We start from the raw sequence: 17,580 nt of genomic DNA, 5'->3' as shown, positions 1-17,580 counted from the left end.
AATGAAAAACAACAGAACACAGTAGCTTGCTGTTTATGAGCAGAAAGGAAGAATCCCAATTATGTCTAATCTCAGCTTACCTGCTTACAAATGGATATGAAGTGGTCATTTTCTAATATTAATAGCCTAATATTGATGCAGATAGCAGCTTTACAACGCTCAGTAGCTGGCTCTTTCTCTTATGACATACATTGAATGGTAGTAAACGAGCCGGATTTGGCAAAACTGACACAACATTGCTAAATGCAGCATTGGCATGCAGTCCAAATTATCATAAATAAGAGGCTAAAGAAAAGAGATGGGTCTTCAGACAGGTTTTACAGATATCAACAGAGGGGAAGATTTAATTGTTAGTGGCAAACTATTCCACAGTTTAGGGCCAGCAACTGAAAATCACAATCATCTCTGAGTGTTTTTTTGTTAAAAGCTGTCTAGGTTTGTCCGTAAAGCATCCCTGCATGGCTTTTACCATTCGACCCCAGGGGGCCATCAGACTCAAGCTGACAGGCGGCAGCAATGCTTGCATTTCTATGAGTACCCCTGGTACACTCTGTCTGGAAATCCTCCGCCAACACCCAAATCTGATGCCTGAGGAGTCAAAAGTGGGTCATGGTGCCAGTGTGCTTCACGTGAAAGAGAATTACCATCCCGACTCTGCAGCTCTATTGTGCTTTTTGGCATATTTCAGCTCATTGTTTGATTTTAGTAAATTGCTTCACTGCTATAATCAACCACCTCTCCAGCGGCAGCATGTACTGTACCTGTTAATATGGTGATCAGCTCATCAGCCTCCCATAGAGAGCCTCTGTCCCAGTTTGCCGCAGCAGTTGTTTTCAGTTAAGAACGTGCAACCTGTCCAGCACCAAATGGCAGACAGACAAAATTAGGGACTAGCTGGTGAACATAGTGGAAACTTTAGCTGTAAAGAGGCATATATTTCCCCCAGGAGGTGGTTGAGACCAAAACAGAGCTAAAAGGTGTAGGGATAATTGGATTTGGACTATCTGTTGGCTGTACAGCGTTAAATCAACTCAAAATAAAGGCTAATGTTGCTCAGAGTCTGATGGATGTGAGATGTACTGATACCACTTTTTCCTTCTCGATACCAATCCCTGAACCTTAGGTATCTGCCGATACCGAGTACCGATCTGATACCAGCGCGTAAAATAAAAATGGATGGGATATGAATTGTTTTATGTCTCAACTCCTAAAACTCTATGTAAAATATTAAGAAATAAATACATACTAGTAGAATGAATGCCATAAAACTTTTTTTAAGTATTATTATCCAGTGTTTTTTTTTTTTAAGAAATTTTTTTGGGCATTTTTAAGCCTTTAATTGATAGGACAGATGAGCGTGAAGGGGGGAGAGAGAGAGGGAGTGACATGCAGCAAAGGGGCAGAGGCTGGAGTCGAACCCGGGCCGCTGCAGCAACAGTTGTGTACATGGGGCGCCTGCTCTACCACTAAGCCACCGACGCCCCGTTATTATCCAGTGTTGACACAGATGAAGACACAGGTTAAAGTGCAGCCACACAATTTGGTAAAAAAGACATTTTAAAGGCTACAGTAGAACACTTTTTGAAGGCTCCGTTTTGGTTTGCCTGTAGCGTGCGTATGCGTAATGACATGAGGCATTATGTGGTATTGGATTGGTCATAGGCTGTACTCGTCGATACCCGATACCGCATTTTAGGCAGCGTCGGAGGCATTTTCGATACTGGTATCGGTATCGGTACAACTCTAATGTGTAAGTGGGCAATGGTACGTATTTGCTCAATTTGATAATATATCAAGATGGTAACATGTCAGCATTGTGTTAAGAGCTTGTTCCCAGTGACTAAAGGAAAGCAATAATAATAAACACTGCTTTCTTTTTCATTTTTTTAATTCATTGGACCCAGTGTTCAGCTACAGCTACAGCAAAGTGGTCCTTGGACAGTTAACAACATATTTTGTACCATTAAATCCTTTGTTGGGCTGCTTTTTCAGAATAACTGGAAAGCGACATTGCTGTTGAGATTTTCGAATAATTTTTTTCCCATGTGTGTGCCACAAAACAAAACAAATATTGTTGAGCTCTGGCAGATGTAACAGGCCTCTCTACAGCTGATATCCTCTGTTAACTAGTCATATCAGGCAGTAAAAGGAAGGGAAGTGTTCACAAATACAACATTTTGCTTCAGTGGTTGAAACATACCGTTTTGGCCTCTATGTTTACATTAGAGATGATGAGAGTTCGTACATTGTGTGTAAATGATTTTAGTTAAATTTTTTTAATACTTAAATGTTTGTTGAGTTTTAGTTTGTGTATACAACCATAAGTGTCATATGTAACAACTTACAACATTATTTCCACAATCAGAAAGGCAGAAGAGCTGAGCAAAAAGGGTGAAAAATAAAAGTCATTGTCACAAATGTCCATTTTCAAAGACATGCATAAATATCCAGTATCTTGAGGTTCCTGTATCAGTTAGTCCAGATACTTTTTCCACTGTGTCATCATTCTCCATTTCTTCCATTTGTTAACAAAAACATTTTCTCTCTCTTTGAGCTGATAGGTCATTTTTTCCATAGCTCTATCTTTCTTATGATTTCCAACCGTTGTTCCACAGTAGGGGATTCAGTCTTGTACCAATCCCTTGTTATTGCCTTATGCTTGTGTGATCAATAATATCTTGGTCAAATATCTATCATAATCAATGACATGATGATTTCCAAGGGACATAACTTTCCAGTTATTAGGTATTACATATCCCAGAAATTCTTTAATTGTAACATTCACCTTTTACCAGGTTGGTGTAGCTTGTGACATTCCCAGAAATGTGAGTGGTTTTCCTCTTTATTCCCACATATTCACCAACATGGTTGTTGTGACCCAGTTGTTTTACTCTTTATTTTAGATGTAATGAAGTAGCAGATTAAATTTATCAACCCAAACTCAAGGTAACATTACATACAAGGTAATTTCAATCCATTATTCTCAAAGAGGGGTCCAGGGCACTCGGCCAGGGGGTGCATAATAAGTTTTCACATTCATCAGATTAACATGATGTGAAAACATTTATCTATTATCTATCTATGTATTTATTTTTATTACAAAGGGCTTCATAGTTCAATGAAAAATAAGTTTTAAATCTGAAGTACTTCATACATTACGTTCTACGTAAATAAATTTTCTAACTATTCTCTTCTGTTGTTCTTTCACTTAACTGAGAATATAGCGGTGTAGAAAATAGGCAGAGTATTCCAAGGGAAATTCAAATGTGTTATATTCCTCTATCTTGTGTGAGGTCCCTTGGCTGAAAAACAGACTGAAAACCTCTGGTTTAAATTTTACTCGGGGTTGACAGTGTAATGCTTGATCTGCTAGTTCCTAGAAGAGTACTGTAACCAGCTTTTGCAAGATCCATATCTTTAAACCCTTTCTGGCACGACAGTAGCAGCTTCATTAACTCGTGTCAGTCCCTGAGATTTCTTCAGGGGCCATATAAATTGGTCGTCAGTTTGGTCAAATGGTGCCACTTCTTGTTCGGAGAAGCTGCTGTGCTGTGGCAGTGTTCTTGTGTGTTTTGACAGCTACCTGGAGTGTTGTGTAAGGTAACATGTTTCTTCTCATTTCTTATGTCCTGCATTTTTTGGCATTTTAATGTGTATACTGATGTTCCTTATATGGTGATTGATCTTTCTTCATGCTAAGTTAGGAATATTGCACCTTTTTCGAAATTAGCGCAATCAATAATTCCTACTGTCATTGTGTTTTGGTTCCGAACTTGTTGTGTTTGCAGCATAGATTTATTTGCCAAGTGACTTGCAACTACTAGGCGGTGTCTAATCTTCAGTGGAAGACAAGGTCTAGTTTGTTTGTCTTATGAGACCCGTTGTGTCTGCGAGATGAAGATTGCAAGTACAATATTGCCATGTGACTGAGATGCCTTTAAGTTTGAAGCTTGTTAAATATTACCTGCTATCAGGGCCGTCGCAACCGGACAGGCAAATTAGGCAATTGCCTAGGGCTCCTAGCTGGAAGGGGGCTCCTAGCTGGAAGGGGGCCCCCAGCGATGGCTGACATTGGTCCATATCAATGACAATATGATGGAACCCCTATAGACACTGCAACAACGACAGCACGTTGGAATCCCCCCTAATAGGGCCCCCTACTAGCTGCTGCTTGCGAGTGGCTAAGCAGGGTGACCAGACGTCGTGCACTGTGCGGGACTGTACAGCATTTCTGTCTCTTTTCACGCGTCACGCAAATTGAGACCATGTCCCGCATGATTGGTTGCCACCCACGCTAGCATTGTTGGAGTACTGTAATACTATGGTACCTCATGGTACCACTACTGTGGGATAAGTTCAAAGTCCAGTCGCAAAACAAATCATTCAGCACGCTATGCAAGTACAGATTTCAACCAGCAGCAGAAACGAAAGGCAAATCCTGCCAGTTGTGGGTTGAACGGGGGTCACAGACGCCGTATTCCTGTCAAATACGCCTCAAGATAAGGCTTACCGGCGACGGGGAAGTCCGGCTCCAGGTCCAATAATTTCCTCTTTGTTGATTTCATGACAGGCGGCACGGTTGTGTGGTGGTTAGCACTCTCGCCTCACAGCAAGAGGGTTGCCGGTTCGATCCCGGGCGTGGGAGCCCTTCTGTGCAGAGTTTGCATGTTCTCCCCGTGTCAGCGTGGGTTCTCTCCGGGCACTCCGGCTTCCTCCCACAGTCCAAAGACATGCAGATTGGGGACTAGGTTAATTGATAACTCTAAATTGTCCGCAGGTGTGAATGTGAGCGTGAATGGTTGTTTGTCTCTATGTGTCAGCCCTGCGATAGTCTTCAAAGTCCAGTCGCAAAACAAATCATTCAGCACGCTATGCAAGTACAGATTTCAACCAGCAGCAGAAACGATAGTCTGGCGATAGTCTGGCGACCTGTCCAGGGTGTACCCTGCCTCTCGCCCGATGTAGCTGGGATAGGCTCCAGCCCCCCCGTGACCCTCAAGAGGATGAAGCGGTTAGAAGATGAATGAATGAATGATTTCATGACTGCCCAGAAATACCTGAACAGGCAGGTAACGGCCCACAAACCTCACCGCACTTTAGGGACTGTTCTTTACTTGTCAGGGGAGGAGGGTGGCTGGTTGATTTTTATTTTATTTATTTATTTTATTTTGATCCCCCCTATGTTAATCACTTATTGATGCTGTATGTGTGTATGAATATGAATAAGTCAATAAGTAATTTATTCCATTGAAATATCATTGATGTATTATAGAAAAGTGATTTATCTTCTTATAAATGAGAAAAGGCACATCTGCCTCATTTTTGCTCTGGTATCATGATACTACTCAGAAGGTGCTCCAAGGTGCCTCTTGCCTAGGGCCCCCAGAGTGTCTTGAAACAGCCCTGCCTGCTATGTAATGAACCAGTTACTTAAAAGTCTTTCTTTAAACATGAGATACGACATCTCCCATCATAACTGTCTGTGTTTAAATAGAAACTATTTACATGCACAGCCTGACATGTGAGAAGAGGGGGATGTTGAATAAGAATATGATTTGCATATACCCGTGAGAAACACGGGTATATGCAAAACTGCTTCCTACCGTTTGCTAAACTCACCAACAAAGGGCCAGTGCTGTTAAACTAACCTTTATCCTGACCCTAAAATCAATATCCCCAGAGCAGAGTGATAATAAAGCAGTACATTCAAAAATAGAACTGAAAGTCAAAAGGTTAGACAGTTGAGGCAACATCCGGTGTCTGGCCCAGTGTTGGCCACGATGCCTGTGTGCGCCTGTGTACGCCTGTGTGTGCCTGTGTTGTGTTCATTTGACTAGCCAGGGGATTATTTCTCGGCGCAGTCTGAAAATGGAATATGACAGTAATCAGATTGACACGGGCTCACAGCAAATTCATATCCAGTCTACCCCTCCAGAGCACTACCTGGCTGCTGTGAATGGTTTGTAGGTTAATACAGTATTAGCAGTCATGGTGAGTTGTGGTTGGCTGCACATGACGGCAGTGTATTCGGTTGGACTGGGATGGCTGTAAATGAGTCATCAGTGAATCATCACATTTGTTTAAACACTCTGAGAACTAGTATTTATGCATATTGTTATTAGCTTTACCAGCCAGAATGAAAATACATAACAACAAAATGTAATATGGCTAACAATTATTTTCCATTATTGATTAATCTGCCATTTTTTCCCTCAACTGATTAATTGTATATAAAATTTAAGAAAACAGTGAGTCCAAGGTGATGTCTTAAAGGGATAGTGCACCCAAAAATGAAAATTCAGCCATTATCTACTCACCCTCATGCTGAGGGAGGCTCTGGTTTTAGAGTCCTCACAACACTAGCCCCGACATAAAAAGTTGTTTGGAAAAACGTCATTTGAACTCTGTTTTTAGCCTCACTGTAGCCTGTAGCTCTAACTGCCTCTCTGTGCTCCGTGCTCACTTTTTATATCGGGTCTTCAGGACACTTGGATCACTACGGACGAGCAGTATGGAGATATTTTGTGGTTTCAATTATGTGTTCTTGGACGTTAGTCTGGGGCGCCGTCAGCCATTAGGTGTGCAGTTGTGCTGCTCCCCCCTTGGATCTCTGCAAGGGATGTGAGGACTCTAAAACTTCACCAGGGCCTCCCTCAGCATGAGGGTGAGTAGATAATGGCTGAATTTTCATTTTTGGGTGCATTATCCCTTTAAATGTGTCATTTTTGTCCGATCAAAAGTCCAGAATGTGAAGATATTCAGTTTATTTTTTATTAACCAATTAATCGACAAATTGTTGCAGCACCAAAATCTATAGTACCAGTTCTCGATAAGGCACCATTTATAATGGTCTTCTAAGTAGGGCAGGACGATATGTCCTGAAAATTATATCGCAATATTTTTCGGCTATATTTCGATACACGATATATATCTCAATATTTTTAAATCTCCTTAAAAGCATTTCATTAATGCTAGGGCTGGGAGTCAAAATCAAACATAACAATATTTCTTAGCAAGTACCCTTTTCTGATGGCTGTTTTAGGGATGACTGTTGTTTTGTTTGTTTGTTTTTGTTTTTAGAAAATAATAACACAATGAGTTTTTTGATCAATAATCGTCAGTAAGGATGAATGAAGAAGGATACCAGAGTGATACACCATACGTCCTCTGATAAAGCCAAGATTATTTATATTGCCTCTTACATTATGGGGTATTTATTTATTTTATTATTAATTTTATTATTTTATTATTTTATTATTTATTTATTTATTTGTTTATTTGTATTATCAAATTTTCTGTATGTTTTGTTTAATTGAAAATTTGAAAAGAAAATACTACAAAAAACCCCATCAATAATATGAATATAACATCTAAGTGCGTTAAAGCAAGCGTTAAAACAAATACAAAAGTTTGGTAAGTTAAATTTACATCACTTTACTGTAATGCAGCCTTTAAAATGAGGGAAAAAACACCATTAATGCCATATCACGATACAACTACATCCAAAATTTAAGACGATATATAGTCCCAGATCTCAATAACAATATAACATCTTCATATTGCCAATCCCTACTTCTAAGTGGGAAGTGCTGCTTTTATTAATGATTAATAATCTATTTAGTAAAGCTTCACAGAGCAGCCATAAATAAGAACAATGTGTGTGTTGCCAGGTCCTTTTGACTAATTTGTATCTGAACCTTACCCTCCTGAAAAAAGGCTGCAGAGAATCTCAACCAAAATCTATTATCAGCATCTTGTTAAGCAGTTGTTAATGGATTTTGAACACTTTTAAAAACATTTTTACAAAATAAACAGGATAAACACCAGCCAAAGGGATGTTCACAGCCTGGCAACCTGAAGGTTATATCTGTAAAGCATCACTAAATGAATTATCAACCATTAAGAAGATATTTGTTATATCTTTTATGCCTTTCATAACAGGCGCTTTACAGCAGATAGTGGTACCAATATAATAATTATTTGTAAAAAAAAAAAAAAAAAAAAAAAAAGAAGTCATAAAATGAATAATGCATAAAAAAAAAAAAATTAAACTGGATTATGCTACTACATCAGCACCAGTATATTGATTGGAGCAGAAACCAAAATAACTATCTCGTATGAGAGAAAACCAGCAGATGCAGTGTTATGAAATGTATAGGGCAGGTTGAAGAAGCTCACTTCCCGCCTCAGTGCAGTCCATGAGCTGCTATGAATAGCTTACTAAAGAGGCAGCTGTTGGGTAAACATTCCCTTTACTGTATGGAAGAGAAATCTGCTGCTGTAGCCTCGAGTGTTAAAATATTAAACCAACTCTGCATGTTCAGGCTGTCAGGTTGGAGAAAGGAATGCTGAGTAAGGATGACACGTAAACAAAGCAAAGGGAGGAATGGACACTACTTATAGGACAACAGACTGGTGTGGATGTGACACTGAGTTCTATGTGAGCCCTTGTGAGGTTAACTTGTTTGGTGTTCCAGTTGTGTTGGCCCTGGGCCATATGACTACCTGTTTGGCCCCTCCCACCTCATTGAGGAATTAATTGGCCTCACATAGTGGGAGCCTGTATGAACAGGGTGGTTCCAAGATGGCCGTCTCTGCAGGCTGGCACCTTTGTTTGGTTTACCTGTTTACTTAAATTGTTGCTGTGTGGATCTTCCTTCTTTAACAGTAAATGATGAGCCAATATTGTGTCATACATGGAAGTAACTATGAAAAACAAAGATTTCTTCCATAGAGAATCCATGACTGTATCATTATTTCCCATCCTATGTGCATTAAGCATTAGGAGACACATTAAGATTTCAGTCTGGGAGTCAGGTGGTCTGATGCAGACAAACTGTGTCAGTAATGATTTTTCAGGGGGTGAGTCAAGTAGTTTATAGGCTGAGTCTCAGTACATTTTGTCCTAATATATAATCCTATATTATTTAATCATCACAAGATGTTCCACTGAGTTTGATCATGAGTGTATTGCATATTGCCTGGATATTGTAATCACTTATTTGTAGTGTGTGTGACAGTTGTATGTGTCTGTATTGTTTGTGTTTGTTGTTGTATCCATGTTAAAGGGGAACTAATGTTTTTTTTCAACCTGGGCCCTATTTTCCGATCTGCTTTTGTCTAAATGAGTGATAGGATGTTCAATATTTGACATATCTCCAGTACGAAGCTAGGGCTGACCTGCCTGCAGCCCGTGAGCGTGCACTATATTAAATAATAGGGCACAACGTCAAATTACGTCCACTAAAAGTGCATTTTTTTCACACAGATAGGCTCGGATTGTTAGTATAATTATCCGACAACATAACGGAAAGGAGAAATGAACGTCTTGTTTACATTTAGCTGGATTCGGATATGTTCCTCTGCCTGTTGCAATTTTAGTATATGTGCTATCGAAGTAACACTGCTCCCTCTCTCTCCTCATCCGCTCTTCAGTTTCAATGAGCTCTGCGTCTGTGTACGTCCATGTACTCCGTGTTCAAATAAATACAGGCGGTCATCAAATTCAAATGGCTCATCCAGATCCAGTCGGTCAAAATCGGGTAAAAATTCAGCCATGACTACTCTAAACAGAGTAACTCCTCACATTTGTAAGGTCACTCCAGCGGTAACTTCCTGCAACAACTCAAATCTCACGAGATGTGAGATTTCAGAGCCAGACTTTCCCTCTCTCGCCCGTTTTTATTTGAACACAGAGTACACGGACGTACACAGACGCAGAGCTCATTGAAACTGAAGAGCGGACGAGGAGAGAGAGGGAGCAGGATTACTTCAGTAGCACATATACTAAAATTGCAACAGAAAATATTACTTTTGAGACCTGTAACTAAAGTAGAAAAGGAGAAAAAAAAATGAAATTGTACTAAAAACATATAAAATGGTTATATCTTTATCGCTTGCACACTTACTTACTTTTTTCTTTACTTAAATTCATACAAAGTTAAAGAGAAATGCAAAATGCTTATTTGTGAGAAGACGAATGTATGAACTGCACAGCATAAATAAAAAGTTAAAAAAATAAATAAATAAAAATTGCAACAGGCAGAGGAACATGTCCGAATCCAGCTAAAGGTAAACACAGACATTCATTTCTCCTTTCCGCTATGTTGTCGGAAAATTCTACTTAACAATCCGAGTCTGTGTGAAAAAAATGCACTTTCAGTGGACGTATTTTGACGCTGTTTGACACTGTCTGAGTGCCCTATTATTTAATATAGCCCGCGCTCACAGGCTGCAGGCACGTCAGCCCTACCTTTGTACTGGAGAAATGTCAAATATTGAACATCCTATCACTCATTTAGACAAAAGTAGATCGGAAAATAGGGCCCAGGTTGAAAAAAACATTAGTTCCCCTTTAATGCTGCCGTCTTGACCAGGTCACTCTCGAAATCTGGCTTTTTTAACACATCACTTTGGACCGTGGAACCTCATATAGACTTGACATTTTATAAAATATGATTGGCTGATTAATTTGAAATATTAGAAATGAATTGCCAGGAAAAATATTAACTGCTGCCACAAATATTGTGAGGTGTAAATACAGCAATATTGTGCTGCTATGTTGTGCTCATTTGAGAAAAGCATCCATTCCCTTTTATATGTTTCTGTGTGAAAGTGGACACTATACAATGACATTATGCAGCACACACACACACAAGTTAGCCTGAAGTTACTGATTACTGGCAGATTATAGGTGTGAATCTGTTACATGACCCAAGTGTTTGAACCTCTTCAACATTTTCAGTCATGTTTAACAGAGTTACTTTGCTCCTTTTCCACACAGTGCGCTGGCATACACAGTAACCCGTGCAGTTACTGGTCCAGTGGTTTTTGTAAATGTATTCTTGGACAACCTCAATAAGTGATGCTTAAAGAGCAGGAACCCTTTTAAAAGGGCCCCGTAACACCGCAGCATGACAAGCCCGTGTTGACTAAATGTGATCATCACGCTTCATCTCTAATCTGCATCTCAAAATCTTTTAAGCGATGTTATGTCATCCCTCCTCAGATTATGACGGACACCATCCAACTCCCCTTGAGTCATCATGGCTATGCATCATGGTGTGCACGTTCATATGCATGTGCACTATTGTGGGTTGTTAATAAGTGGACAGTGAGGAAACCCTTCAGCATGCAAGTACATAAATTACACTGATAAAAGAGCCAAACTTTGAGAAAACCTTATTTACTGTAATAGGAGATTAGCATGTGCAGTAATAATAACATCATGTAATACTATCTGATTTTAATGTCACCACAAATTGAAATAGAAATTCAAGAAATGCACAAAATGCAGACAGTCAAATAAGGATCAGTTTCAATGAGCACATGCTATACGCTAGGCTATTTGTTGTGTCTGTAGATTCTTCAAACAAATGTGATGAACCAGTGACCTTTTGATAGTTAGACCTCAAGTGGTTAATCAATTGACTGACCCCAATCACAGCTCCCATGCATGTCATAATGTGCAAGAAATGTGTTGTGCAAGTACCATACAGTGTGCACAATCTAACACCAAAGTGTAACCTTGGGGATGTTTTAACTAATAGAATTTAAGGAGATTACAAAACATTAACACTGTGCCCATGGTGAGTATCCACTCAGTAATTCAAATCTTTAGGAAGAAATCAGTAAATATTTATACAGTAGCTTCATAGCTGGGTAGAGTTTTGAGAAAGGACATATCTTTGAAATAAAACATGGTAATGCTATAAAATAACACTGTCCTTTCCAAATCCCTCTCCCAGAAGTTACAGGTACATATCAGTTCCTATTTTAGAGGAATTTTAGGAAATGATGGTACATTTAAAATAAGTGTTACTGTAACCACACATTTAACCACACCACACATGTAAGTTGTTCCAGTGGTTGTTGAACAGGACTAAAGGTAAAAGCAAAAGGAATAGTTACCCTTTTAGTTCCGGTCAGTAAGGGCTAAAGCAAAGGTCAGCAACTTCAACTATCAAGAGAGACATTTTTGACCAAAAATAATTAAAAAGAAATCTGCCTTGAGCCACAAAACATTTTTGAGCCTTATGGTAACACTGCGTATTAAGTCTAAATGAGCCTATCAGCATTAAAAATAGGTCTAAATGAGCATTCAAAAATAGGTTTTACCACAATATGGCTCCTCTGTGGGCTATTTATCATTATCTGGTATTTTAACATTGCTGCATTTGTGGCGAATGCAAACAGATCTGTCCGTGCACTATTAAATTCTGTATTTCCCTCTAAGACTTTTATAGATTTGGAATCAATTACTAGTCTAGCTAGGGAGGTTCAAAACACGCCACTGCTGTTAAGGTTTGGCAGAATTTAGTGGAAAAGGTGCCAGGTCGTAGACATATGACGCACATTTGAGTTGACGAAATGTTAAAACTTTTTTTTTTTGATTTTCCTTTTTTAAATTCAGTGCATAGGTTATCCATTTTTGCAGTTTTTGCATTTTTGTTATCCATTTTTTAATGTAAGAATTTCTTTAGGCCTACGACAATGATTAATAAAAATGAAAATATTAAAAACAAACAAACAAACAAAAAAAACTTAACCTTCACCCCTGGGCTAAAGGGAAGCTAATGCTACATGTTTGGGAAGTGCTGAGCCCCCCAGTGACTTCAGTTAATCAGCAATGTTTGCTGTTTTTGGATTCTTCGTTCACTAAAGGCATGTGAGAACAAAAAAGGTTTTCTTCATGAATTAAATACACAGCCCTGAAAATTAATATATAAATGGTCATTTAGTGGGTGAAATATTCCTTTAAAGCATAATTTTGATGCCAAGTCCCCGTAGAGGTTGGTTTGTTTTGTAATGAATCAATAGTACAGTCACATTGTGTCCAACTGCATTTGTTTAGCCAACCAGTAAGGTTCAATCCATGACACTGAACGCAAAATGTAGTACATTTGCACTGACATCTGTTTATCTGTCAGGTGTCCTTGAGTGAGTTTATAGATCTCTGTGTAATGGGGACACACTATTATTTGACATAACTTATCTGACATAGCCGTTTCTTGTATTTTTGTACTTACTTTGCATGCCTAGTTTTTTAAGTTTTAAGTTTAAATTTTGAAATCTTTAATCTGACTCTTTCCCCTTGACTGCTGTAACACTGGAATTTCTCAATTATGGGATCAATAAAGGTGTATCTTATCTTATCTTAACATTTCAAAATAGCCTCTGAGTTCTCCTCGTAGCAGTCTGGAGTCTGAACCCCACCAAAGAATAGCTTGTACTGTACGTAAGGACAGTTGTATGTGGATGTGTAGGTAGGGAGGGCTGTGCAAACACGGACTCAGTTCAGTTCCCTGTACACACAGATAACAAAGGTCCCGTCTCTTCTTCCAACCAGGCTTTTTCATCTGATGCAAGAAGCCTTACAGATTATGTATTATGTGTATTTCTGTGGTATACACTTAATGTGCTTTATGAAACTTTATTTTTCTACCTATGTTGCAAAGTTTGAATTACACATACACACACATTGTGGTAATGCAGACTTAATCTGACAGGATGACAGAATATGTTGGGAATTTAAAAAGAAAATTGTCCTTCCCATGTCAACCTGAATGTTAATGGTCTCACAGAGTGTTATGGGATGGCTCAGAGCATTCAGTCTCTCTCATTCCGTTAGTCTGAGCCCTGCTACATTAGTGTACGCCCTAAACATGTCTGTCTGCAGCACTCAGCAGGTCATTGGCTTTCAGCTGACCTCAAACAGTGCAGGAAGAAAAGGCAAATAGCAGGGCAGGAAGGATAACCACTGAGTCTGCGTACCCAGACAACCATTTGTTCCAAAAGGCATGCTTCTAGTATTTTACACATCCATGACTGTTTAGTCAAGATCATTTCATGGCCTACTTGTTAACCCAATGGAAGTTTCTTTAAGCCTGTAACATTATTACTAATCACTTACTACTGTAGTACCAATACATAACACCTAAGGAGTTGGGTAACAGATGAATTTTGAAATGACATTGTTGTTTTAGCTGTCCTTTTTTGTGTTTTTGGATTTCAGGATTCTGTTTGTTTAATTTTTTTATTGAATATATTGTGCTTCTTTGTGTCGTCTTTGTCTTCTAACATATTGGGAACATGTTAGAAATAATTGCTTTAACTTATAACTTTAATATGTTGTCTTCATTAGATGAATGGCCTTGAAAGTTGGTACAGCATTCATGTTCCCCACAAAAATTGTAATTACTTTGAACATCCCTTAAAGGTTCAGTGTGTAGGATTCAGGGGCATCTATTGGCAAAAATGGCATATAATATTCATAATTATGTAAGAATCACGTGAAACTAAGAATCATTGTGTTTTTGTTACCGTAGGATGAGCCGTCTATGTCTGCTTAGGTCATAATGGGGCTGTTTTACAGTGGCCCATAATGGACAAACCAAACAGTGGCTCCAGTGGCGTAAGGTAGTTATGATGGGCCCAATAGTAAATCGCCACATGATAAGAGACGAGACACTGGATAACGTTAACATACATATTACCCTGTAATCATCATTGCATATCTGTATATCATAAAAAATACCAAAGTAGTAATAGTTTATTATAGTTTATTTGGAATAAGCTTGTAATTTTGTTATAGATGCTACCGACTACTTTACAAAAACAAAGGAAAAAAAAAAACATGATGGAGATGGGTTTTCCTTTTTCATGTGCATGTATAGCAAATGACATGGCTTTTAATTTTAATGAGAGTTCCTCTGAAAACTCACAAGGGCCCATTCTCCACCTAAAACACTGTTGGAAAGCCAAATCTCTATGGGCCCCCCACCTCACGGGCCCCAGTGCAACCACACTGCCTGCACTGTCTATGTTTAGGCCCCTGAAAGGCTCTTGATAGGTCCATTTGCGTTTTTGCATTTTAGCGTCGGCCACCTTATTTCTTCCACACAGTTTCAGTACTACAACCTCACTGCTAGACGCCACTAAGTCCTACACACTGGACATTTGCCACAATGCACTTACACAATAACAGACTCATAATGGACAGTGTTCAGACGAAAAGGATCAACATTTAAGCAGCAGAACCAGAAACAATTTATTTTATATTCCATGTATTCCTCTTGATTGTCAAAACCTGATGCCTTCATTACCCAAAATGCAACAGGACAGTCAACAATGCAGGGATTCAGGTGTATAAATGCAAGTAGCGGATAATGTTGCTAAATGATAAACTAAGATGGTGAACATGATGAACAAGCTGCTAAACATCATAATGCTAATGCATGTTAGCATGCTGATATTAGCATTTAGCTCAAAGCACCTCTGTGCCACAGTATAGCCTTCCAGACCCAGTTGAGGCTGCAGGGTCTTTTTTTTGTTCACATATAGATTTGGAGTCTAGCGTGTATCTGTAATCTTTCACTACCAACACTTCTCACTTGCTCACACAAACACACACTTGGAAGCACAAGCTAGTCTGCACCTGAGCTACGTGTTCATATGTCACCGCTGCATTCTGCACTCTCTCATTCTTTCCCCTCTTTGTTTCTCCTCCACACCCAAGCCCTTTTTTCTGATAGGAGAATGAGGAAGAGGAGGAACTGGAAACCTTGGGAGCGCCTCGGAAAGTTTCTGTGAAGTCTCAATGAAAGCATTAGAAGACCCTCTCTAGTAATTGACTCAATGGCCAAGAAAGGGCGTACGAAGAGCGAGAAGCCCGAAGCGCTCATCTCTGCCCTGCAGGCAGCCAATGAAGATCTCAGGTCCAAGCTGACTGACATTCAGATAGAGCTACACCAAGAAAAATGCAAGGTACTGTTCAGAATCACAATACACACATTTGCCCTGAGTATTTCAAATATTGTAGCTCACTCTCAATACTTCCACAAAGCCATAAGTCACACTGGCTTGTAATGTTTTTAAAGGCCAGGTCCAAAAAAATAAGGACACTTTAAATGGAATGTTTACAGCAACCTTTGGACACTACAAGCTGCACATGGCCAGGTGCAAGTACATCTTGTGACATGACACTAAAGCTATATGTCATGCTTGTGTTACAGTTTCACATGTTCAGTTAATGGTAAAGTGCTGCATTGTGACTTTATCGTACACTATACATTCATTCAGTAAACTACAGAACACCGTGTATTACATTAGTTTGCTGTATGTTACATGTACAAAACTGGCCACATGCCAGTGAGGACTCAAAGTGCGACACCTCTCTTACATTCGAGACTTTGTGCTTTAATTCATGCAAGGGCGTACTGAGGGGGAACATCCCTCTCATCCCAAGGGAAATGATGCCCTCCTAATTTGCGGCCTATTTTTATTTTTTATTCCTTTTTTGACTTGGTTTCACCTCTCAGGTTACATGCAAACTGTTCTATCTTGGCTAAATCTAAATGTTCCGACCGCATCGCACTTGCTCAGGGCTGTCCAAATGCATAATTCATGAAGTGAACCAGGAAGGGCAAACTTTCAGAGAACTTCCAGAGAGTCTGCTTGGCATGCAGACTTCACTGGATCTTGCTTGGAAGATTAACCATAGTTCAAAAAACGATGTGGCGATGTAAAAGAAAGGAGTTAAAATAACTTCCATTATGTACCATATTTACTTTTGGAGCTCTGAATTGAGCTCTGAAGTCCTGTCATGGCTCAGTGCTCTCACAGACTTGACGTGATGATGGTGAACATATCATGGTACTATGACAGGGTTCAGTCTATAAGTGCGGAGGTTGGACATTTACTTGTAGAGCTTGTTTCGGCAGTACACAGCCTGGGAGATAGATTTTGTGTTAAAACAATCATTTGATCTTTTACAATTGAAGTCCAAAAAATTACAATTGATCATAAATCAAAAACAGGACAGGAGAGTAGTAAAGGTGCTGCATGAAGTATCAGATCTCTATCAAGAAAACTTTGCGTGATTATAGGCTTATTGAATTAGAAATGGAGCATTTTACACATTGTTGTTCATGTAAATTCATATATTTGCATGAAATGGTGTTCACTTTTTTCCTGATTAAAGAACATCCAACTTGATTCTGTTCCCTCCATGTTTTAGACCATTACTACACCCTTAAAAAGATTAATGACATTTTCACCTCAACTGAAACAATTTTAAGTAAATGAAGAAAATCAAAATAACGACGTCAGTTTGTCAAATATTCAAAAGCAATGTCTGACACCTGCCAGTTGTTTAAAATAACCCTGTTCCTCTTTCTCTGTCGCTCATCTCAAAGGTGAGCAAACTAGAGCGCGACAAGGTCCAGGAGGTGAAGCGGGTGCGAGAGCAGGAGCAGCACCGTCACACTGCCATGTTGACAGAGCAGCGGGCCAAGTGGCACGAGGAAAAGCAAAAGGAGCTCCAGGCTCTCAGGGAAAACCTGACGCGGCAACATGAGCAGGAGCTGGCCCGCCACGCCAAAATCAAAGAGCAGGAGAACCAGAGGCTCAAAGCCGCACTGAATGCCATGCGTGACGGCAGCGGAGAGAAGGTGAGGTTAAAAAAGAGGAAGAGAAGCTAATGTTTGATTTTGCAGTTGTGAAAGAGATGTGCCAAAATAAACTGATACATTTCTCCCAAAACAAAATCCCAAAGCAGCTGTGGAAGTAAACCAGGACAGA

General features: G+C 39.4%; 1 protein-coding gene across 6 annotated transcripts in view; it reads left to right on the top strand.

Annotated features, from left to right (window-relative positions):
- Positions 1–17,580, top strand: part of jakmip2 (janus kinase and microtubule interacting protein 2) — a 52,066-nt gene that overhangs the window by 7,503 nt on the left and 26,983 nt on the right. For 2 of the 6 annotated variants that reach the window (XM_049591715.1, XM_049591713.1), the window contains exons 2-3: positions 15,518–15,765; positions 17,196–17,450. In XM_049591715.1, the coding sequence (XP_049447672.1) occupies positions 15,637–15,765; positions 17,196–17,450 (384 nt within the window). In that variant the 5' untranslated portion in view covers positions 15,518–15,636. Of the gene's footprint in view, positions 1–2,106; positions 3,601–15,517; positions 15,766–17,195; positions 17,451–17,580 lie in introns of those variants that run through there. The other 4 variants (XM_049591717.1, XM_049591718.1, XM_049591716.1 and 1 more) reach the window with 4 other exon arrangements.

This window comes from Epinephelus fuscoguttatus, linkage group LG12, assembly GCF_011397635.1.
Source record: "Epinephelus fuscoguttatus linkage group LG12, E.fuscoguttatus.final_Chr_v1".
NCBI lineage: Eukaryota > Metazoa > Chordata > Actinopteri > Perciformes > Serranidae > Epinephelus > Epinephelus fuscoguttatus.
Note: the sequence above shows the minus strand (reverse complement) of the source record. Positions and strands in the feature narration are given on the sequence as shown.